At 51.3% G+C, this 16998-nt stretch overlaps 4 protein-coding genes across 4 annotated transcripts; 2 read left to right on the plus strand and 2 right to left on the minus strand.

Annotated features, from left to right (window-relative positions):
- Nucleotides 1-2027: 2027 nt before the first annotated feature.
- COCSUDRAFT_58130 (hypothetical protein) lies at nt 2028-2491 on the plus strand (the record flags this gene model as incomplete). Its single annotated transcript, XM_005644381.1, has 2 exons — nt 2028-2040; nt 2295-2491. The coding sequence occupies 2 exons, from the start codon at nt 2028-2030 to the stop codon at nt 2489-2491; spliced, it is 210 nt and encodes a 69-aa protein (XP_005644438.1).
- Nucleotides 2492-7014: 4523 nt separating this feature from the next.
- On the minus strand, nt 7015-7787 carry COCSUDRAFT_34125 (hypothetical protein). The gene has a single exon (XM_005644382.1). It carries the CDS (start codon nt 7621-7623, stop codon nt 7216-7218), a length of 408 nt encoding a protein of 135 aa, XP_005644439.1. The 5' UTR covers nt 7624-7787; the 3' UTR covers nt 7015-7215.
- An 8-nt stretch (nt 7788-7795) lies between these two features.
- Nucleotides 7796-9068, minus strand: COCSUDRAFT_54496 (hypothetical protein). Its single transcript, XM_005644383.1, has 3 exons — nt 8930-9068; nt 8435-8794; nt 7796-8265 (listed from the first exon to the last, which is right to left on the minus strand). The coding sequence occupies exons 2-3, from the start codon at nt 8618-8620 to the stop codon at nt 8221-8223; spliced, it is 231 nt and encodes a 76-aa protein (XP_005644440.1). The 5' UTR covers nt 8621-8794; nt 8930-9068; the 3' UTR covers nt 7796-8220.
- A 145-nt stretch (nt 9069-9213) lies between these two features.
- COCSUDRAFT_48726 (trypsin-like serine protease) lies at nt 9214-16646 on the plus strand. Its single transcript, XM_005644384.1, has 11 exons — nt 9214-9310; nt 9905-10508; nt 10814-11001; nt 11323-11518; nt 11872-11942; nt 12392-12584; nt 12940-13083; nt 13538-13645; nt 14249-14353; nt 14692-14910; nt 15406-16646. Exons 2-11 carry the CDS (start codon nt 10173-10175, stop codon nt 15730-15732), a joined length of 1887 nt encoding a protein of 628 aa, XP_005644441.1. The 5' UTR covers nt 9214-9310; nt 9905-10172; the 3' UTR covers nt 15733-16646.
- The last annotated feature ends 352 nt before the right edge of the window (nt 16647-16998 follow it).

Consider the following 16998-nt stretch of genomic DNA (forward strand, 5'->3'; position numbering starts at 1 on the left):
CACCAATAGCACTGTTGATCAGTCACGACATGTCATGCAATGCCTCTTGAGCCTTAATGAGCCCTTCTGAGAAGCACAGCAAAGACAAGCATCACTGGTGCATGCTTACATGCCCGATCCAGCACACCCATAAACAAGTCTCCTCCTAATTGCAGGTCTCACTTGTGAAGGACAATTTGTGCTAACAATGTATGCAGCATTCACCACATGCTTGACCTACTCCCTGCAGGCTGTAAATTCAGCAATGATCTAATTAGAATTTGAACATGATCTGTCGTCTCATGCGCACGCTGGCTACGGCTACCTAATTGAGGACAGGACCTCAGTTGCTCCATAACAAATCATTCTGGTAGTACTATACTCGCTCCTCCTTTGCAGTCTACCACTGTTCAGCCAACCAGCCTCCAAAAGCTTGTCTGCAAGCTGACTTGCAGAATAACCCTTCAGCCAGCACACATGGATGGCGCTCTGGTATCCCAATTTGTTTGTTTGTTCTAGCCCACAACCACCAATTGAATCAAGTCTCACTCCTCCCAGCGCTCAAAATCCTCTTTGTCCATCTGCTTGCCACCCGCTCCGCCTTCTCTTCAATCACGGTCTCGATAATTTCATACCCGCGCATGCCCTTGGGCACAAAAGTCACCTGCAGTCAGTTGTGCACAGAGTGACACGCTGAATCCTTCTGGACTGCAGATGTAGGGAAGATATGGATAGGGCGTCCATGCTTACGAAGATAGAGAGTTTTCTGGGCGTATGCATTGGACGTTATTATGACAAGACAAAAAACAAGCACTGCTATTTTCTGGAGTTTAACATGCACCATCCTGATCTGGGGCACGACATCGCAGAAGCTGGTTGCATCTTGGCTGTAGATCCAGCCTGGTATGCCCTTGCTTTTGCTTTCTCAGTGTGCTATCTGCTGGTTTGCACCTCAAGTATTCTATCTTGAGTTGAGAGCGCCTGCGTGTCCACTTGAAGCTTATTTTGATGGATCACATGGGTTCCTGTGCAAGGGCAACAAATAAACGGCTGAACTGGTCAAACATCTAGTCTTGAGAAAATGCTCGTTGCATCAACGTTTTGTGGCGAGCACTACTTTACTTGATGGTGTCAGGCGGCTTTGGAGCATCTGTGAGCAGAATGAATGTGGGCATAAGTGTGGAAACTAGTCCATTAACTGCTGCGCATGAGTAGGGCAGTGGCAGTATGAAGATCCACATGGGATGTTTCAGATACTTCTTGAGATTTCACCTGGTGCAGATGGACCTGAGGCACGTAATGAGGATCAGTGAATTCAGCGAATGGCCGAGGAGAACTACAGTGTTACTTTCCCCATACGGCGTGCATGGATCTTGATTTTTCAGTTCTTCTCAGCCATGGATGTGGAGGGGATATAAAGATTTTGCCAAAAATATGCCAATTTCAATTTTACCAATGAACACAGGCCCGCTCCAAGGGCGTTGCCGGTAACACCCCTGGGTGTACTGTATTATGTCATATGCTATTGTGGCAAGCGGGACTAAATTGTCCGGCTGGTCAATAATCTGCACCATGACAGCCTTGTGCATTCATAAATGTGAGATGCTCAGCCATGATCCAAAGCGATGTTCGTGCTGATCGGAATACAAAGCTCACTGCAGCATCTTTAAAAAGCTTTTAAAAGTCCATCTCTTATTTACAGGTCGGCTCATGCAACATCTTCAGCTACTACATAATGCTTTGTACTTTTGCACTCTTTCAAAATGAATCCTTGCATATGCAATTGTTCCAACATTTTGGCGCAAGTCTGTTTGGAAGAGAGTATGTGAAGTACCTACAAGGAATGCACTTGAACGGCATTGAACGATTCATACAGGCCATCATTGTGAAGCAATACAAATCACTGTATATCACACCGCTGTAAATCTTTAAAGCACTGGTAATCTTGAGATCTCATTCATAGCCTTGATCTCAAAAGCCAGCGCCAAAGTGCACTCGTTTCTACAGTGCGCACAATTATGTTTCCCTGTGTTGGCCGCTGCAGCGGCATGGTGGCCGCCAGTATGGGTGTTGACCCGCCACTCACACCTGCAAGCACAAAGATTATGTCATGACAGATCTCTACAGCCATTACAGGCCGCTGCTGGTGTTCTGGGACGGCATGAAGAAGCTCTAGTATACTCTGCAGAAAGTGACTAATTCCAGCAAGCGTAGCAGGACACATGTTGATCACAATGGGGATCAGGCGCGGCCAGAAAAACCTGCCATGGCAGTGCTGCCATTCGCAGCGGCCGTTATTGGCGATGGTCTTGCAGGGCTCGTGGTGATCATGGCTGATGAGGTGGCCGCTGCAGTTGCAGCCGCTGTAGCGATTTGCGCTGCCAAAGTCTTTGCGACTACAGCGGACGCTGCTGCTGCTGCCTTGATAGCAGCCGCCACGACATCGGCAGCTGCCGCAGCCGCTGCAACAGCAGCAAGCCGTGTTGTTGCGGCAACAGCCACAGCAGCATAAGCAATCCTGTGGGAGACATTGGAGGACTGTGACAACAGGGATGTTCTGGAGATGAACATCTGCAGGATTGCAGAGATTGGCGGAGGGGCGCCAATCACCATCTACTACAGCACAGTTTCGTCGTGGAGATGGACCCAACAGACTTCAAGCAGATCCCTGAAGTCAAAAAGAACAGCGACAAATTAAAATCAGATGCTGCATGCTTAGCGCACTTCTTTGCAGTCATGCCACCGGGTGCATTGCCATTCCTGAAAGTCTTTGTAGAGCGTGTGCAAACTCTGATGTGTCAAGCATTTGATGGATATCTTGGTTGATGATAGATGTCTGTTTGGAGAAAAATATGGCCCCACACTGCTGATTATTTGCATTTAAAGGCACCGTACGCAGGAACATTTGAGACTTACAGGCATGCATAGAGGCCTCCGTGGCCATTGCGGCTGCTTAGGGTGTAACCCTAAACCCTAAAATATAGGGGGCCAGCATTCTTCCCGCTGGCTTCTGCAACCGCAATGGCCGCGGAGGCCTTTAATGCATGCCTATAAGTCTCAAATGTTCTTGCGTATGGTGCCCATAATAATCAGCAGTGTTTGGGCCATATTTTTCTCCAAACATACATTTCTCATCAACCAAGATGTCCATCAATTGCTTGACACATCAAAATTTGCACACGCACTACAAAGACTTTTAGGAATGGGTGCACACCCGGCGGCATCATGATGATTGCAAAGAAGTGCGCTGCGCATGCAGCATCTGAGTTTTGATTCGTCGTTGTCCTTTACGACTCCAGGGATCCGCTTGAAGTCTATTGGGTCCATCTCCACGACAACTGTGTTGTAAAAATGATGATTGGCGCCCCCTCGCCAATCTCTGCAATCCTGCAAATGTTCATCTCCGGAACATCCCTGTTGTCACAGGCCTTAATTGTCTCCCTCAAGATTGCCCTCGCATGCTCTGTGGTGCCAACAGCCTGTCTCTCCCGCTCCTCCAAATTTGGGTTAAACCTGCAAGGTCAGGAAGACTATGAGGACATAAAAGTGTATACAAAAATAGAATTCTTGCAAGCTGGGGTCAGTGATAACGTACTTTGGCTTCAATTTCCTAGGGACTCTAAACTTGCTTTAGGCTCCATCTGAAGAATATTGTGATATAATTCAAAGGAACGGCATTTAGTATATTGTTCACCCCCAGAGAACCTAGTTGTGATCTCTCACCCAAAGGTGGAACTGTGAGTCCAGTGTGAATTGAAGTTCCCTGGAAGTGTCGAGATTCGAATACCTTAGAAGTGGCTAACAGGAACGATAAGCCTCTACACTGCACGAATTTAATTGCGCAGTACAACATGCATGCCATGTACAATGTACTGTGGCAGAATCCTGATTTGAAGGAAGGGTCCATTATGAAGCTTGCACATGAGATCCAGCCAGCCAGCCAGCCAGCCAGCCAGAGGTCTGACTGGATGTACTGATAGCATCCTGCCATGACAGAATGTGCAAAACAAGCAATGTCCGACTGCCACACGAGCTGCTGCATGGTCTCAATTTATGCAGCAAAGAAAGCACGCTACTGTCAGACTGCATAACAGGGCACTTGAAGAGTAAATGGTATTCATTCTAATGATAATCACGGGTTCAAGCAGTAATGCTAAAATGGCATCCCGTCTGAATTCCTTTCAGCACAAGTTTTATACGTTTATCAAAGTCTCACTCCTACCAGCGATCCGCCTTGTCCATCTCCTTGGCCAGCCGCTCCGCCTTCTTCTCAATCATATTCTCGATGATCTGGTACCCGCGCGTGCCCTTGGGCACAATCGGCACCTGCAGTCAGTCAATGGTTTAGGATTGCTTCCAGCCAACTTAGGGATGATCCAGTGCCTTAGAGTGATATTCACAATTAGCGCCTAGCATGACATCTACACTCAGAAATGTATTTGGCAGCACCAAGATGATCCTGCCAGAAGAACAGCACCTGCATGCGCTCGTCCAGGATGTGCAGCGGCGAGTCATCCGGTGACTCACCAGATGACTCACTCCACGACGAGTTACCCCCGCCACCGTCCACTTTGCCCGCGTTCCCTCCGGCATCCGATGAGTCATCCCTGCCACGCTGTGCGCGCTGGGCCTGCTGCGCTGTCTCGCTGCCATCGGCGGATCCGCTTCCTGCTTTGCCGAGCCTCACAGACCGGCCGCTGCGCGCAGTAGACACTTCTGCTGCATTCTCTGCCGATCCTGCGTCTCCTGCTTTGCCTGCAGCCCGCTGCATTGCTGCAGCCGGGTCATAAATCTTGGCGCCTGCCATGCCCCGCTCCTCATGATGCTTCTCCACCCTCTGCAGGGTCCCCGGCGACAGCTGACCTGCAGTATCCGGCTGAGCTGAACCCTTGTCTTTGCTGGGAGTCCCAAGCTTGTCGGCTGCATCTGCTCTGCTCTCTGCATGCACCTCCTCAGAGGCTGCACTGTGTTTGTTGGGGGATGCAGGCCGCTCGGCAGCATGCGTGACACTCTCTGCCTGCACCTCTTCTGGCTCGGCAGAGTGGCTCTGGTTCGTCCTTACGTCAGCAGCATAGATGACTCTCTCTGCATGCGGCTGTTCTTTCTCTGTAGAGTGGCTCTGGTCCCTGTGGGATGGGTGCAGCAGCTTGTCTGCAGCGCCGGAAATGGCTCTGGCCAGGCCCGGTCCTGCAGCGTGTTCCCTGGCCTCTGCGCGCTTCACCTTTGTCTCCAGAGACAGGTAAGTGTCGCCCTTGCCAGCTGACGCTTCATGCTGGTGCTGTTCTGGGGAGCGTTCCTCCTGCAGTACAACAGACTAGTCTTACTTAGTACTGGTAGTAAGTACTTTTGTGAGCGGAAATCGGGGTGGTACTAGTGTTCTTACTACCATTACACGCTATTCACGCTATTCTCGCACGAGGCAAGGTGCGCGTGCAGACAAGCTGCATGTAAAGGCTGCCACATGTCCAACCCGTTGATGGGCTTACCAAATCCAGGCAAGACCCAATGAAATGTTGGCATGGTGCACAGCTCCCTGCCAGACAGGGCTTAGCATCAATGAAGCGCAAAGGTCAGGCTGCTGTACGTGTGCACATCAATCCATGCCTCTATAGAGTCACAGACACAGCACAGCCAAGCACGCCACGGTATTCAGGAAAGCTCTGATTGGCTCTGCAGAAGTCGCCAGCTCTCCTAGAATCCCTCTGGCACCTGGCTGTGCAAATACCTGGCATGCCTATCTCTTGGCACCTGGCCTACCACTTGACACTGCAACTGGAATCAGTGGATTTCCAGCTGTGCTAATCATGCAAGTGTGACAAATATGTTCGGCATGGCTCGAGATATGTTAACAAGGCAACCAGAACAATTGATCACCTGAGAGGCTTTGTCAGGTTTGTCCTTTGCATTTGGGGGTGTGAAGCTCTCAGCAGCCTTGACCTTGGCGCCTGGGCCGGGAGTGCTTGGAGCGGCAGGCTTGAATTTGACAGGCATGTCTGGATCTGGCAGCGGCACATTGTGCTTGTCTGGTGGGTCCACCGCAGGATCAAAGCCGCAGTGCACAGACTTGCCCTGCACAGCACGAGCGGCAGAGTGACTTCAGTTGTTTCTCTTTATGGCGGCCTAGCATAGCCGCAGATCAAACTTTGATGCTTCTCTTCAAGTAAAGATCACCACAGCAATTTAGCTGCTGCTTACAGAATTGCCCTGATAATCACAAGCACCCATTGCAGTGCAGTACACTTATCTTTTGACTGAAAGGCCTGTTCTTAGCTGCAGATGACCCTCATAAGCTGTGTCCCTTCCACACAGGAGTTCGCAGTATGCACGCATCACCTGGTATCGTTCGCAGCACCTCTTGAGGTCCGCCAGCTGCGGCTGGCACTCTTTTGGGTTGAAGTCGTTCTGGCCCATGCACTGCTCCAGGTACTGGGCCTTGTTTCGGCACGGGTCCCACTTGCTGCTCTTCAGCCCAGCGATCGGCATGACGCTGACGCCCTCCTTTTCAGCTAGTTCGATCACGTTCTCGACCTCGTACGAATATTCAGCCTCCACTGCAAGTACATCCACCAATGACACCAGCGATGTGATGCATTTAAAGTCTTTTGTTGAGTCCGGAGGATCGGGATCGCAAAAGTCTGACACTGCAAATATCATGCAAATCACGTCACGGCACTTATTATCGTGAATTTACCTCAGGCTTACTTTTCAGGTGTATTCTGCTCTGGCACGTTTGCCTTGCTTGCGTTCGCGCTCCTGATCAGTGTTGCGGTGGACCAGATCCGTAAGTGGGGAGTGAAGCAAACGATGGGCTTGATTGAATGTTAGCGGCCGCAAAGTACAAAAGCTAGTGTGCATCTAATCAACACGACTGCAATCGCACAATGAGCACTGACAAGGATCACCCTTCTCGTCGAGGCTTAAAATAGAAGAGGTCCCCCACACTTTTGTAAGGGGCCCCTTGCATGCATTGTACCTCCTCATCAAACCTCTGTGTCACGGCCTGTTAAGTGATTCAGCACATCATCGGAAGGTGCAAAAAAATTTATATATTTAAAAACCGCCGATTGTCTGTTCATAATGCTTGCAGTCCCTAATTCACCTCAAATAGGGACTGAACTAAGAAGTCTCCCAGTGTGGCATTCTTCAGTTGACCTATGCCGTGCAACTATAAGAATCTTCACAACCCTGCAAGCTTCAATGAGTGGTTCACAGAGTCACAACATCGCATATTCACCTCTAGACGAGTGCTGCACTGACGCGCACCTGTGCCTCTGCACCACATTCATATCCTCCGGCGTGCCGTTTCAGTCTGCCGAAACAATAATGCACCGGGAGCTCTGTCCTTTTCCGTATCACACCGCAGCTGCGCATGCGAGCCTGCCCTAAAAGCTTTACACATAGCTGGCTCTTTCTCTTAGCAAGCTCATACCAAGCCAGACCCAGGATGCACAGGGAACGCGCATCCCAGACCTGGTAAGCGGGGATCTCTTTGATATCTAAGCCGTGCACGAGGCTCAAAATTTGCAGCTTGGGCAGGCGGATAATTGGGCCCAGGTCGCGCCTGATACGGAAACGTGCTGAGTCACGCGGGGATGACATAATCAGCGAGGTGAGCGACGTCATCGACTCAAGCTGCGCCGGCATTTCCCCGCAGATCCGACGCTCTCATGGAGCAGAGCTTCATCCCCGCCTGTGACCGCCAGAGAGTTTTGCAATGCATGCAGAGTGTGCAGTCGGGGCAGCGCGCCAAATCAGCCTGGCAGCTCTTGATTTCTGTCACGCCAAGTTGCACCGTTCAGCACAGATAAGCGGCCGCATGTGCAGAGGCAGGTGCTTGGTCTAAACCTTGGTCAAGTGGAGCTGCTCCAGGGAGGGCACTCGTATGTTGGTTTAAACTATAGTATACAGCCCTGGAGTGATTACCATTCAAGGATGTCACAGAAGACATTTCGAAGCAAACCTTGCAGCTCCTCTCAGTCTCATGGGTTCATGTTGCATAAATCCTACCATTGCACATTTTCCCGCGTGTTTGTTCACTTGCAATGAGGCACATGCAGCCAATCTGCAAGTATGCAGTAAGCACTAGATGAGCCTCAAATCTCTCACTACATGATGCCTTTTGTTTTCATCCCCGTAGAACACAGTACTCAGGACAGGAGAGGCCTCCTCCAGAGAGGTTTCCATGAGGGGCTGATCAGGGGGTTGATGAGGGGTTGATGAAGGGGCCCGGGCTCGCTCATACTATGCAGGCAGCTGCGACCCAAATGCGCAGTGCACACTCTTCCCCTGTAGCACAAGCAGACCCGAACATGTCTGTAATGCCCTGCCGAAGACTCGGCAATCTGCGTGCACATGCAGATGTCCTCGCCAACTTAGCCGCGGCTCCTGTTCAGGTGTCCAGCACGCACAAGAGAATAGCTTGCAGGCATTGTTATTCGATGCAGTCAGACCGCACCTGCACGCCTTCGCAACACCGCTTCAGGGCGTCGATTTCCCTCGTGCAGGCATCGGGGTTGTAATTGTTTTTGCTGAGGCAGGCCTGGATCTTGCAAGCCTCCTTCTTGCAGGCATCCTCTGGACTGCCTGATGCGGCACCTCGCATGGTCTTTCCCTGCTGGGCCTTGCCAAATGCAGACCCCATATTGGATCGTACAAGGTGTCTTGCAGAATTGTCCCAGGAGATGCTGCTGTGGGATCGCTCCTAGACTACTGTGCAAAGGACATATTTCAATCGTCCCTTATTGCAGCCACCGCATTCGCTCGATCCGTGGCACGAACACTATAGCAAGGACTATAGTCGCCAGTGCAGCAAATCCTGGACTTCACACGTTGATGACAGTGATGCGCCTTGCACACGTCACGGAATTGCACAAGAGCAGGTGTGCAACGTGAGCATGAAGGAAATTCTTGTAATTGATGACAAGCACATTCTTGATAGCGGTTCACCGACCTGGACGTGCGCTGTGATCAACAGACCTGCTTCCCAATGATTACATCAACCCTTGACAAGCTGCTGAATGCATGGCTACCATGAAAATCCGTTAGAGAAGTACTGCGCAGCTATGAATTTGCAGCAGAATCCCAGGATTAACGCAAAGTGTGTGCTCAGATCAGGACTACGACAAATCATTTCGGAAGCTTCCGAAATCATCCTAGTTAGGCAACCTCACCAGGTGGCAAACGAAGGGAGAGTTCAAGACAGCAGTGAAGCGAAGCTGCTAGTAAAGAAGAAGAAGGAGACGCTCATCTGCTGTTAATAAAATTACAGACGCACTACTGGAGGCCAACCATTGATGCTCTGCTGACGGGTGCCAGGAGTTGCGCAGAAAAGGTGCAGCTCCCACATGTGACTAAAGGCTGGTACTTGCCCAGATAACCTCGATCTGAGCTGTGAGGGTGGTTTTCGATGACGGCTTCGACCGATCTGTCGAAATACTGTGTCACTTGCTCATGCGATTGAATTGCGGCGGTTCAGAACACATCTTTCCAAAGATCTAGGTGTCGAGGCTCCCGGTTGTTTTCGCAATGCAATGGTGAGCTGGCTGGAGGTAGAAGTCGATAGTACAATTTAAATTTGAATACGGTAATTCGCTGCAACTGGCAATCTATAGGACTGATATGCTGAGTAGAGGCAACTTTTGTGGATGTCTTGGTTACAGTATTGGACGGCGCGAGTCATTCGCTATACGGGATGCACTGCGCCGCTGGTGCCAAAGTCAATATGGTAGACTTGAATTGTCCTTTTTAGTACATGCTCACCGGGGCCACCACTATTTTGGTGCTTTCTGGTGGCTGTGCAGCAACCATAAATAGATTGCTGTAGCAGATGCAAGCGGAAGCTGCATCTTGAACGCCAAACTGTTGAACATTTTTTACTTGTCCTTAAAATTCTCTTCGCGTGAGCGCTCCTTCTGTGCTTGCACAGGAAGGAGACGAGTCCCTAAGCCACCAGCTCTATTCGAGTCAGCCAGCCGCTGTCAGGTGGCTGTCTTAGACAGCCCATAGCAAGCGTCTGCGGAAAGCGAGCCCCTCTCAATTTGTGCATTGCTCGCAAGGAGCAGCCCACAGCTCCAGTCAGCTCGCCCCACAGGCGTCAAGCCAAGGATGATATAGCACTCAGCACCACCTCTCAGGCTGCTGCCACATCACCAGGCATACCGCCAGCTGTCAGCAAGACAGCAGGGCGAGGAATAATGGCAGAGGCAGCCTGTGAGGCACCTTCTTGCTGCAGCCCTGGCAGAGTCTCTGCAAGCAGGGGCGCGTGCAGCACCAGCAGCAGCTGCTCTGCGGTTTCAGATGGGCCTGAAAGCGCATACAGACATCACCACAGAGTACCACAGGCAGGCAGCCAAAATAAAAGACGCAGGGATCCTAGAGGAGGTTGGAACACCGGGTGCCATTGGTTAGGGGATCTCGGCAGAATAGGTCTCATAATCGCGGTTTTGCTCAGCCCATTGGCGAGCAGTGCTGTAATGGCGCAGCAAGGAGGCGCACGTAGAAGCTTAGGGATAGCCCCTCCACCGGCGCAGGTGAGCCACTCTCTTTTGTTTGGTCTTTTTCTTGAAGATATTCGCTTACTGGAACTACAAGCACTTTGCTACGATGGCATGTTGCTCCTCCGCTAGACATGCTCTCCACCACCTTGCAAGTGCCATGGAATAAAAAATGCCAATACTGTTGCTTTTACTGTAGAGGCATGCATGGGTGCTTAGCCTTGCAAGGGAAAAAGGGGCTTCGTACATCCGTTGCAAGCGCTTCCTACATCCGTTGCTTCACTTGCACTCGACTGCAGAACCAGAAACATTCATGCATAAATGCCTCGTGTCCTTTACAGGCGCTCAGCGTGGCGGGCAGAGCGGGGTACGAGTACAAGGGGAAGGTCAGCTTTGTGCACAGCCAGAAGCGGGCGGTGCCAGTCATGGACGTGAGCAGTTTAGAGGAAGCCGCGTCGCCCCCTGTGGGAGCTGATGCCGAGCACTTCACTGTACTAGTCACCAGCAGCGGCCACAGCTTCACCAAGAGGTGTGGCTCACATGCCTTTCTGCTGATTCTATCCACACTTTTCTGTTTGCGGTGCAGACCAGCTCAGTGGGTGCACACCAACTCAGTTACTTCCCAGGTTTGTTGGCTCTACATGATCAATGTCGGTGTCATTGTGGGAGGAGGTTTGCCCATAGATGGGCAACACAGCACCTGACCAAATCCTCAGCATGCTCAGCTGCTCACACTGATGCAATCTGGTCATTAAAGAGCAGAAGTGAGAGGGCTCTGGCATTCAGTCATGCAGTCATCAGGATACTCTTCCGCAGAAATTTCAGAAGTTTCTCTGCTGTGCCTATTCAGGTTAGCGGTGGACGAGAAGGAGCCAGATCTGGCGGAGGCCCTGTCTGCGACGGAGTTCTCTGCACGCCAGCCGCAGCCAGACCAGGCGCTGCAGAGCAGCCGGCGGCTGGCGCAGGCGGCCATACCCAATAACATCGGCATTGCCAGCACCGACCTGGGCTGCGACGGCTGCAGCGGCTACGACAACAGGATACAGGTGTGTTCGCTTTGATCTTGAGTGCAGCCATGTCTGTGATAGCAAGAAGAAGAGTAATGCCGGCTGTTTGCACCATTTTAATTAGGGTGTTCTCTTTCACGACAGATTGTTGTGCCATATTATTGGTGCATGTGTGGTTGTCAGCTGAGTATAACTACTGTTTGCCTGTTTTTTGCACCTGTAATGCTCTTGGTCTTTGCCTTGCAACACCTGGTTGAGCACCAGGCAGTGCATGCCTATTGGGACACTGCCTGACTCTGGTCGTTTGATGGGTTGCAAGCGAATTGAGTTATGGTATGGGGAAAGACAAGTTAATGAGCAAGCTTGATTGAAGGATGATGTGTCCTTTGCAGGTGACCAACACCGTGCAGTTTCCCTTTTCGGCAGTGGGAGAGCTGACGGGCCAGCTGGGCACAAGCAACAGGTGCGAGAGCCTGCCCTCTCCCAATGGTCTAAGTCAGCCTTACTGAGCTGTGCTGCATGCTTTGCACTAATATGATCATTATTACTACATCCTTTTCCTGCCAAAAGGCAAGGTACGTCCTGCAGACAAGCTGCAGTTCTTTGCATCGACCTTTTTAAAAGCTTTCTGAACTCTTTACACCTCCCTGCAGCATCGAGGGAGTCACAATCGGCCATTCCGCTTTGCTGTGATATAGCAGTTCTTTTATATGGGTTGTTGTGGAAGGTAATTTTGACGTATATGGGAGCTTTGTCTCTGTAAGTCTTAGTCTAATATTGTCTAATTTCGTCTTAACTAGTCTTGCTTAATGGTATCCTTAGTCTTTATGCTTCCTTTCAGTCTTGCTTTTATTTGTAATCTAGTAAGTCGACTTAATCTCTAGTGTAGCCTTATTTGATTTGTGGGCGCAGGGGTTTGGAGTGCACGGGGACGTTAATTGGCCCGAAGCATGTGGTGACGGCGGCGCACTGTGTGTATGACATAAACGACAGCCACCAGTACGTGGCTTCCATTAATTTTGCGCCTGGCCAGAACGGCAACCGGCGGCCCTTTGGGCAGCTGGAGTGGTCCTCTGTGCGAGTGCTCTCCCAGTTCACCAGCCAGGTAGAGACTCCTGCACTTCATGCATTTTCTGGCATTCTTGGTCATCCCTTCGCTGGTCCAAATCTGCTGCTTGCTGTCTCAAAGAGAATGCATGTCACCTGTGATTGATGGTGCTTCCCTGTCACGTCGAGTAAGCATCTTCCCTGTCTTGCCAGGCATTGCTTCAATTCTGTCTTTGGCCTCACGCTTTCGTGGCTTGCGTTTGGGTCAAAGGATACCTAGATCAGCCATCACATTCTCCCATGTGATTGCTGTTGCCGGCATACATTGAAAGTCATTTTGTCTGCTGATGATAGCAGAGTGAATAAGTCGACCAAGCTTGCTGATGTCAGCGGGGCTGTGCGTGTCTGCGCAGGCGACCTACACGCCGACGGCGATGGACTACGATTTTGCGCTGATTACGCTCAAGGACAGCGGCGCTAGCGCGGGCTACATGGGCATGGACTATGGGAACAGCGGCCGCAAAGTCACCCTCAACCTCACCACTGCGGGTTACCCGGTGAGCTCCTATTTCCCTCTATTCTCCTTTTATTCCCTTAACCCCGGGTCTCTCAGACACAGAAAAGATGAAGAACACTCTTCACACTGTCCCACCCTCAGGATTGGGAGAGGGGTCCGACGTATCTTGCATCTTTGAGGCGACGGGGACTGAAACAAAATGCTTCCTGATGGCAAGATCATGCTCGGACTGCAGAGTTCGGAGGGCACCGTATTGTCTGGCTGAGGCTGGTCAGAATGCAAAGTTGTGAGCTTGCATGAGAACTTGAAAGGGAGGTCCCTTGACAGAGATCCATTCTGACTATGAAGGTCGTTGCATGATTGTCATTGATGTGGCATAAGTGTAAAGGTCATGGTGTGGCTTGCAAGGTCATCCGGCGAAAATATGTAACTGTTCACCAACTTAGCTACCCCTGCAGTTCCAGTGAGTTGATGGGGTGTTGCTGGAATGGCAGGGGGAGAAGCCGGCTGGCACCATGTGGGAGAGCCTGTGCGCTAACATCAACATTGACTACGTCGGCAACCAAGGCGTCTTCAATGACATCGACCAGTGCCAAGGCCAGGTGACCCCCGTGTACCTAAGCTGGAATCCACCGCAGCTTTCAGAGACGTGAATTAAGATTGGACCTTTGCCAAGGCATCAACCATTATCGGCGGCGCAGTGGAGCACAGTCTTCAATTTTCTGCCGTTCCAAATATTGTTGTTCGGTATCGTCTCCTCACCATAGCTTATATTTGGCAGCATATCCTCCGGGGAGTGGTGCAACTTGCGCATCCAGTCCCATGGATCGGGCATTAGCTGGGCAGTGCTTGAGTTGCCACACTGTCAGTCCTCAGTCCTTTGCTCAGCTCATGCTAGGGCCATGAGGATAGATGCACCTGCCACCAACCTCGCCACAGCCTCAACACTCCTAGCTTCCCCTCAGCACTGATCACACAGGCATTACAAAGAGAGATCTGGATCCTAAGTCTGTATGAGGCTGATGGCAACCTTACAGGGTCAGGCAATGATCTTCAAATCACTTGCAGCAGTGGTACAGATTGGTATGCAATGCAGGAGCAATGCAACCCTGGCTCACAAGGCCTCACAGGCCACAGAAGGCCTCGCCGGTCTCACATCGCCTTACAGGAGTACCTGAAGGAGTTTTTTCGGTGTGCTGGTGCAGAGGTGCGCCAACATTCTGCAGCACACGTGCCTGTCCAGCAACGGTCAATCCGGCTCTTCCATGTGGGATGACAACCAGCGTATCCGCGCCATCCTCACTGGCAAGGTGTGCCCGATCCCATGACTTTGTTTCTTAAATGCTTGCCTGCGTCATTAGCACTGAGCACAAATGGGGTGCACTTGTGATACCTGACCTCATGGAGAAGAATGATTGGTCATGGAGCAGAAACTACTGATCAGAAGTTCCAGAGATGCTAGGAATGGTGAGAAAGCGGGCAAGTCTTTTAGCAGCTGCATCCTGCACAAATCACCCCTGCCCTCACCAGCCTCTTTGAGGACATATACTTCATTGATTGACGCCTTTTCAGCTTGGGACAATTGAAAAGTGATATCATCGCTAAACCTGGAGGCCGACAGCTGACATGTACGGTCACATGCGCGCAGGTGTCCACGAGCGACAACCAGGACATCAACGTGGGCACCAAGATAAATTCATTTGTGTACAACACGCTCGCGCAGTGGTACAACGAGGACGCGCGGGCAGCGGGCAGCAACAACACCCTGCCCGCTGCCCCAAGCGGCCCCCAGGCGCCCCCCTCCGAAACGGGCCCCCGCACTTTCCTGGGGGTCCGCCTCGAGTGGAACAACCCCGTCTTTATTGCGGTGAGTGGACGTGCCACCCTGCAGGGGGTTTTCCTCTTTTTATTTGTTTCTATATTGATGCTCAACAGTTGTGAGCTCAGTTGTTGAGCTACGGACAGGCTGCCAGCCTGGCTTTGCTGATGGGACTTGCCGCTTTGTTTGCTTGCATACAACAGCTAGAAATCCAGTCGTTTTTGTGCAGTCCGGTGGTGCCTCTCCCAAAGCCAGAAAGCTTTAATGGCAGGCTTGAGGGTCTGAGCTATTTTCTGGAAGACCATGGCCTTGCCTGACCATTGTCTATGTCAGAGAAATCCCTAACGTCCTGACAAGGAAATTGTGGCGTGAAAACAAGATTGTAGGATCGTGGCATTTTGCATGGCAACGGTAAAACTACTGCTGGCAGATTCCCCCCGCTATTTTGACGGCCGGTGCTGCCGAGAAACCCTCTCCTAAGCGAAGTGACGAAGGCTTTCCTCTTGATCCTTGTCACTGATCTGCTTGATGTCGTGCATGCAGATTGTGGTAGCGCTGTGCTGCGTGGGCGTGGCCATTCTGACCGGGCTGCTGTGCTGCCTGAACCGCGCATGCGCGCGCCGGCGCGCCGTAAACAAGATGTACTACGGGCCGAGGACCCCCCCGCGCGAGCAGCAGCAGCAGTTTGCGACTAACGGCGGCGGTGCGGTGACTAATGGCGGCGGGGGGTACCCGAGCCATTACTCGGCGGGCCGCTCAGAGCATGCGGTCGTCTATGACGAGCACTCGGGACAGTTTGTCGTTAATGGGCGCCCGTATGGGGCGTACCAATTTGATGCGCAGCGTGGTTATTTCCCCACGCGCGGCTAGGCTTTTTAGTATAAGCCCTCTGAACCCTAAGGAGCTATTTCCCCATCCGCAGCCAGGCTTTCTGCCTGTTGCCACTGGATTTAAGGCCAGCCTGGCCTCTGGATGGGGCACACTAATGACATGCATCAGGTATTCTTACCTGGGTGGCAGCAGGGGACTTTGAAATTGACCGGTCAGTTTCAGGCTCCCCTGGTGTTGTCACGGGGCCGCGAGGTACATATGGAATAGTGTGCGAGGACAAATAAATGGATAGGCTCTGCGCAACAAGGGGGTTTGCAAGGAATGAAGGAAGGGCTGTCAGCTTGGACAGCGTAGAACATGAGAGGAAAAGGAGCTCTAGGTGTGTGATTGCTCTGTGGAATTCATTGAAGCTGGCAAAGACACAGGCCGTGAAATGCATGGTGGCAATTGTTTGAATTTGAAGGCAAGGAACCCTACGTTGAATTTTCTGTGCTTGCAAGCAAGATGAGCAGCGCTTGCTGACATTCGTGCATCCAAGATAGAGGGATCACAGCGTCTCTATATCTCTTTGGTGTGACATAAGTACCATAGTCTCCATTTATGACGCAAGATTGCTGCTGTGTCAGCTTGTGTGTTTCAGCTCTGAAAACTCTCCACATTGATTCCGCATTGTTTCAAAGCGCGGCTCAGTGGAAGACTCCAGGAAATATAAGCAAATCGACAAAGAGATCCTAGACAGCTTTGACTGCAATGTGACCAGGGGTTTGGCCAGAAGTAGGAAATGACTTGGGCAATACTTAGTCTGCCAACATTGTGGCAGGTGTGGGTACGTTTTAGGCCAACATGTGTGCTGTGCATTGAGCAGGCATCGGTTTGTCTTACATGAACAGTGGTCATGCCAACCTTCGCACATCTGTATCTTTAACCCTATATGCTTTAAAGCCGGCTGCTATACATTCTGACTGCATGGCTCCGGACTGTGCGCATGTAGGAGCGTCAACCCCACCTGCCCTGCAGTCCCTCACAAGGCAGTCTCTGCAAATTGCTCCCCTGGCAGACACAGTCCATCTAGCATGTCACATGCCATTTTGCCATTCCAAGGCCTAATTAGTCGATATATCGATATCCTCAGCACATAAAAGCACCATGCGCTCATGGCAGGTGGCAGATCATCTAGCCTACATCGGATGTAGGCAGGGTGTCCCAGGGAATCCCACCCTAGGGCCGGGCTTCTGCGTCTGGTGTGTTAATGCCTGCCAAACCTTTTCCGCCAAGGTGACTGCCATATTCCATCACCCATTCATT

Source organism: Coccomyxa subellipsoidea, assembly GCF_000258705.1.
Source record: "Coccomyxa subellipsoidea C-169, whole genome shotgun sequence".
Taxonomy (NCBI): Eukaryota; Viridiplantae; Chlorophyta; class Trebouxiophyceae; family Coccomyxaceae; genus Coccomyxa; species Coccomyxa subellipsoidea.